The sequence below is a fragment of the Rutidosis leptorrhynchoides genome, chromosome 6, assembly GCF_046630445.1.
Source record: "Rutidosis leptorrhynchoides isolate AG116_Rl617_1_P2 chromosome 6, CSIRO_AGI_Rlap_v1, whole genome shotgun sequence".
Taxonomy (NCBI): domain Eukaryota; kingdom Viridiplantae; phylum Streptophyta; class Magnoliopsida; order Asterales; family Asteraceae; genus Rutidosis; species Rutidosis leptorrhynchoides.
Window position 1 is genome coordinate 213683019 of NC_092338.1, and position 7570 is coordinate 213690588.

General features: G+C 31.8%; 1 protein-coding gene across 1 annotated transcript; it reads right to left on the minus strand.

Annotated features, from left to right (window-relative positions):
* Positions 1-1949: 1949 nt before the first annotated feature.
* LOC139854384 (floral homeotic protein AGAMOUS-like) lies at positions 1950-2365 on the minus strand. Its single transcript, XM_071843691.1, has 2 exons — positions 2085-2365; positions 1950-1974 (listed from the first exon to the last, which is right to left on the minus strand). The coding sequence occupies exons 1-2, from the start codon at positions 2363-2365 to the stop codon at positions 1950-1952; spliced, it is 306 nt and encodes a 101-aa protein (XP_071699792.1).
* Positions 2366-7570: the final 5205 nt, after the last annotated feature.

Here is a 7570-nt window from a genome sequence, read left to right on the forward strand (position 1 = left end):
AACCGGAAGTGGAAGATATGGCCAAGGCCATCGACTGTTCGGCGGGCTCTACCCCATTCACGTACCTCGGGTTACCTATTGGTGTCCCATCTACTAAAGCATCATCATGGCACCCCATCATTGAAAAATTCGAAAAACGCCTCTCCGATTGGAAAGCCAAAACCATATCCTATGGCGGTCGGCTCACTTTAATAAAATCCGTACTTTCAAGCCTACCACTCTATTATTTCTCCCTATTTCACGCACCTACCAAAGTCATTAACTCTCTAGAAGCAATTAGAAGAAAATTCTTTTGGGGCGGGTCCGAATCAAACAACAAAATTAATTGGATAAAGTGGGAATTAATCTTATCACCATATGACAAAGGAGGGCTTAACATTGGATCCTTATTTTGTAAAAACATTTCTTTACTTTGTAAATGGTGGTGGAGGTTCCACAACGAAAAAACCGCTTTATGGGTAAAAATAATCTCGAGTATTTACGGGGCGGGGGGCGGGGTTTGCACTAACGATTTTTCTAGAAAAGTTTCAGGTAGAACAATTTGGAACGAGATCATTAAAGCAGGGAAAATCGCGGACAACATCGGAATTAGCTTCTCATCCTCGATCAACAAATGCATTGGAAATGGCTCGAACACCAAATTCTGGACCGACATTTGGTGTGGTACGGAACCACTCAACAACCTGTTCCGAAGGCTATACATGCTCGACTCAAACAAAAACGCTTCAGTCGCGGACCGTCTCACACTCTCCAACACAATCACACACGGTTCATGGGCTTGGACTCGTACACCTACCGGACGTGGACTTCGCGAGCTAACTGAACTAAACAATCTCATATCATCCATCTCCCTTACCGAGGCGCCGGATTCATGGAAATGGAACCTCGACCCTTCCGGTTCCTTCTCTACAAAAATGCTATCTCATATCCTTGATAACTTAAAACTCGCAACTTCACACAGTTCGACACCAACACCTAGAAATAAATTCTTACCACAAAAAATCTGCATTTTCATATGGCGTGTCATAAACGGTAGAATACCAACTAGATCCGAACTCGACAAAAGAAATATCGACCTTGACTCAATATTGTGCCCAATTTGCGAAGCGCAAATCGAATCCATAGATCATATCCTCTTTCTATGTCCAAAAACCACTCAAATATGGAGTTCCATTCTACAATGGTGGAAGCTCCCCAACAACTTACTAACTAACTTCTCCGACATTACATCAATCAACCAAAACCTCTCCTCCAATCAAACCGGTACCTCAATTTGGCAAGCCACCAAATGGTCCACCATCTACATCCTATGGAAACACCGCAACTTAAAAGTCTTTAGCAAGAAAGATTGGAACCACGACATCATACTCAACGAAATACAAACACAAAGCTATTCTTGGATCTCAAAAAGAGCAAAAAAATCACCAATCGAGTGGCACCAATGGCTCATAAACCCATCCTCCTACATCTTCTCGGATACACAAAGAACAGGAATCGGCTGAAACTATTCGAATCTCGCATACTCGCATGATCATAGTCATCAAATGTAATCGAGTTGTAATATTCGTTGTATAGTTTATAGGGACTTGTACTTATCCGGTTTATATTAATATAATTTACTTGCTTTTCAAAAAAAAAAAAAATTGGCTTGTAACATATACATTCACTAGTGACTTCTATGTTACCATCTTTTAACAACAGATCTTGTAGGTACCAAAATATGAAACAAAGATTGGATCATAGAAAAGTTAAATAGTAGTAAAAAGTAGTAGTAACAAAATAAAAACTAGTCATCTTTTTGAGGAAAAGAAACAAACATAAAATGTAAGAGACACAAGTGAATCTTTGTTCCACATAAAAAGTTATAATAAATCAAAACTAAACAAATTCACCAAGTAAATTAAGATATTGTGCCCTTTGTAATACTCAAATCTTTTCTGAAGTCACATTCATTTATGTACTATTTCACAAACCCTAATTAATTAGATTGAAAAAAAATTTAACCTAATTTATTTTTCATCAATAATCATCTAAGTTATCATAGATTTAATTGAAGTAGCCAAAAATTATATGTATATATATACCTGTTGTTAGCGTACTCGTAAAGGCGTCCACGGCTCGAAAAGACAACAAGAGCAACTTCAGCATCACAAAGGACAGACAATTCATAGGCCTTTTTAAGCAACCCGTTGCGGCGCTTACAAAAAGTCACTTGTCGATTCGTTGTGTTCTCGATCCGCTTGATCTCGATCTTTCCCTTACCAAGTTTTCTTTCTGGAGACATGTCACCAGAGTCATTTGGCAACGACATGGATCGATTGTCGTTACAGCTGAAATTGAGCTCAAATGCATCAGAATTATCCATGAATGTTTTAGTAAATTAAACACAGTACACCTCAAAAAGATAAGAACTTTATTATCTAAACTAGTGTTAAAGATGACTCGAGTTCACAAGAATAATGGGTGGGGTTGATACGGATGAATCTTTCTTTAATGTGTATAATTGAGAAGAGAAACTAATCAAGTTACAACATTTTATCTCTTTCTTGCTTTTTGAAGGCCTTCACACAAATTTAAACAGGAAATATGCAAAAAAATGGAAGTGGGAGGTGGGTAGATAATGAGTTTTTGCAATAAAGTAGAAAATGACCCTTTGTCCATCAAATTAACAAACTTACTTAATGATATTAGTTTAATTAATAAATACCGTTCATATATTTGGTATGTATCAAATATATACTTGATATTTATTTTTTTTTTAGAAAAAACTACATTTCTATATATAGATCTTACTCATCTTCACTCTTTCAGAATCACTATTCTAAAAGTTGGTTCAAAAAAGAATGGATGGACAGAGAAAGAAATAGACCTTTGAACTGAAGTGGATGAATGAACTTTAGACAAAACTACACCCAATCTCTATATATCTAATATCTTAAAATTTGTACATTTTTTACTCCCCTTTTACTATTAGAATAAAAACTAGTAAAGTGGACCGCGCTTCGCGGCGTTGTGCAAAAAAAAAAATTTGTTTACGATTTCATATAATTACAATGCAATTAAGAAAAATAACTATGAAATTTGTAGTGCAATCGAATTTGCATAACTTTTTTACCATTATTTTAAATTGCCTAGCAAATCGCCAGCCACCTTACAAATCCGAATCGTCGCACTCTTCCGACACCGTCACCCTTATCTTTTTTTTTTTTTTTTTGTCTAAAACTCCAATTATGTATTAGTTTATATTTTTATTTTATTTTGAAATGGGTCCAACTTATTCTATTCTTTTGTTATCAAGATACCATTAGTCACTTTAAAAAATATTACTATCCAATTAGTATAATTATGTGGTTACAACTAATTTAAGGATTTTATTATAAAAATTTCAGATTATTATTATTATTAAAAACAAAGCAGTCACAAATTAGGTGGTTCCCAAAAAAAAAAAATTAAAAAAAAATTGTTACAGTAACATTTCTACAGTGATTGCTACAGTATAACAGTATTTTTTGACGAGGTGGCGAGATATGATTGGTACTCATTTACACTAATTAGTGTATAGTATAATAAATGTCGCCTTATTTTGACTATTTAGGCAACACCTATATAATTTGGCCTGTTATTTCATATGATCGATACAAAGTTTGATCCATATATCTACAAATAATAGGTTACAAACACAACAATGTTTATTACTTTATTATTACTACTATATAACTTTTACCTAGTTTAGCTTATTAATTGGTTAATTAGCCAAAAACCGTGATAAATAATAACGTTTAATTACGACTTTAAATTTGGGAAAATGCTAATGACAATCCTTGATTGTCATTAAAGAATTAACACATGGAAAAATACTTGTACTTTAATAAGAATCAATCAACTTCTAAAAAATAACTAGTCATGTGACCCACTAATTTTTGCAATAATTTAGTTCTTTATGTCAACTCCCTAAGGTTTGTCATTAGAAATTTTTTAAAAATTTATAAGATCATTTTCAATCATAATATTCTTCTTTGTTGTCACATAAACACCACATCAGCTTCTCTATCAATGTTCTCACCACTTCCTCTCATCACATTACCATAAGAAATTACTGCCATTCATGATATCTTTCTTTACATTTATTATTATTATTATTATTATTATTATTATTATTATTATTATTATTATTATTATTATTATTATTATTATTATTATTATTATTATTATTATATACCTAACTTATAAGAAAATACTCCGTATAAGAAACATTATAGCGAGTTAATTAAGAAGGAACTTGATCTATTGAATTTAGAAAAGACAAAACTAAATCATATTATACGCAGCCATATTTAAATATCAACAAAATGAGATCAAAATTACCAACTTTACATAAGCAAAATAGATAAGCTAGAGATTGTAGCTCGTTGTGTTCTTCATTTATAAACATTAGAAAATATGTATTTGAATAATTAGTTAACTAGAAAAAGAGCTTTTCTAGACGATTTGACCTGCTCTTTCCAGACGACATATCGTCCGCATAGGTTAATCCGGACGATATGTCGTCCACAATTAATCGTCCGGAAAACTTCGTGCCTAAAGGTTTTCCGGACGGCTTGAGCAGACTTTTCCGGACGACCATTGGCCCACATTGACTTTTTCAAATGTGTTTCTGGACGGCCTATCCGGACGACCATTTGCAACGACTAATCGTCCGGAAAGGTATAATAATAAAATATTCAATTTCTTTTTTGATTAAAACAATTGTCCGAAAAAATATTTAGGCACGACTCTTTTCGTACGACTTGTCGTCCGGAAAGATATAATAATAAAATATTCAATTTCTTTTTTGATTAAATCAATTTCTTTTTTAATTAAATTAAAAGCTTTCTGGACGACTTTTTCGGAAGATTTGTCGTCCGGAAAGGCCACTGTTTTTTTTTTTAAATAATTTTATGCTGCATATTTTCCAGCCGTATAACCGGCACATTTCAATATTAGAACCTGCTTTACAATAATATTAGACATTCAACAAACGACAATAATATTAAAAAAATTCAACAATTACAATAATTAGTCAAACCGAGCTACATCCAGACGAACAAACATTCACAAAATAGTTTAAACATAAAGGCATTCGTGGAACAAACTACAATGTATCAAACAAACGACAATCCAACAAACTACAAACCCGAAAATACACCGTCCTCATCTTTTGGCTTCGAGTATTGAAATTGGAACTACCGGGATTATTGTCATTGGAACTACCGGGAGTATTAGCATTGATCCCCCCTCCACGTTGCAAATGGGGAGGAATTTGCAATTTATTATAAGCGAGGATTTCTTCCATTTCATTCGCCGCGTAGGAAAGGTAAACTAGTGGTTGTGGCGTCCGACCCGTAGATGATGAACATGCGGAATTAGTGACCGGCATTGGTAACTTTCTTCACACTCCACGTGTGTGGCCAGGCCGTGTACCCAAAACTTGCAACAATATAGATTCCTCATCTCGTCCCGGTTCTGCATCTCTCAAATCCTTCATTTTTTTTCTACAAAGTTAAAAAAATATAAATATTAGTATACACATATACATACATGTACACACACATATATACATCTACATATATCTATATATATCTTATTAAAAAAACGGCCCTTATTTGTATATGTCTGTATGTATATATATGTGTGTATATATTATCACTTATTTGACCAATTTTGACCTCATTTGAATTCAATTGACCGAAATTGAATCCATTTAAAAAAATATAAATATTAGTATCATATCATTATATACATACATGTACACACACACACACACACACACACACACACATATATATAAATATATATATATATATATATAAATATATATATATATATATATATATATATATATATATATCTTAAAAAAACAGCCTACTTTAAAAAAAAAATTAAACCCTGATTTTTTGGCTGTTTTCTAAAAAAACTGATGTATATATATATATATATATATATATATATATATATATATGTGTGTGTGTGTGTGTGTATGTGTGTGTGTGTGTGTGTGTTTGTGTGTGTGTGTGTGTGTGAACCATTATTTGACCAAGTTTGACCTCATTTGAATTCAATTGACCGAAATTTAATCCATTTAAAAAATATAAATATTAGTATCATATATATATATATATATATATATATATATATATATATATATATATATATTAACCCTTATTTGACCAAGTTTAACCTCATTTGAATTCTATTGATCGAAGTTGAATCCATTTAAAAAAATATAAATATTAGTATCATATCATCATTATATACATACATGTACACACCCACACCCACACACACACACACACATATATATATATATATATATATATATATATATATATATATATATATATATATATATATATATATCTTAAAAAAACAGCCTACTATTAAAAAAACAGCCTGCTTTTTAAAAAAATAGCCTGCTTAAAAAACGCCTGCTTTTTTGGCTGTTAAAAAAAAAAACTGTATGTATGTATGTATGTATGTATGTATGTATGTGTGTGTGTGTGTGTGTGTGTATTAACCCTTATTTGACCATATTTGACGTCATTTGAATTCAATTGACCGAATATCGTGCAGAAAATTTCCGAGAGGGTCTGGTGTGTTGTGTACTTCTGGCGGTTGTGGTTGTTCACCATGATGTCACCATATTTTATAAGAGGGTTCAAACCCATGTTGCATTATATGTTTTTTTATTTCTTTAAGTTTATGTATTCTCGTATTACCACAATCTTTACACGGGCAACTACACTTACCCTCATAACTCAAATGGTTTTTACACCTCTCAATAAAGGCTTCGAGACCAACACGAAATGCAGGGTCAAATTGATGACGTATAGTAATCCATCTCTTATCAATCGTCATAGATATTACCTAATTAAATCAAGTTTACAACAACAAAAAACTTTTATAGTACAATAACTTGTTATATATATAATTAAGGTCGGGTAGTCCAACTATGGAAGGCAACCTAACCCACTCTTTGAATGTTTTGTCTCAACTATGGATGCGTATAATGAATTTACTAGTTACAAAAAATTCGGCAGAATTTCCCCTAAACTCCCCAAATATGTCGTATTAAACGCATATTTGTAGGAGTAAAGGAAAAATGTTTACCAAATTTTTTCATAACTAGTAAATTCATTATACACATCCACATCCTAAAAGAGACAAAACACGCAAAAGCAGTCCCAAAAAGGGGACCTACCAAAGATAATTTCTAATAAATTAACCTTGGACAGGTATTCTATAGGATTGGTTAATTTCGAACCTAAGGTATTACTAATATGAAATTAACCACTAAACCTAACAATGTTCATACAAAAATAACCAAATGTCAAACATAATACTTATACTTATTTATACAACAATAATAAACATAATAACATTTATACAACAATAAACATAATAACATTTATACAACAATAAACATAATAACATTTATACAACAATAAACATAATCAAACATAATACTTATACTTATATACTAATATATACATATATATGTGTATATATATAATTATATATATATAAGTATTCA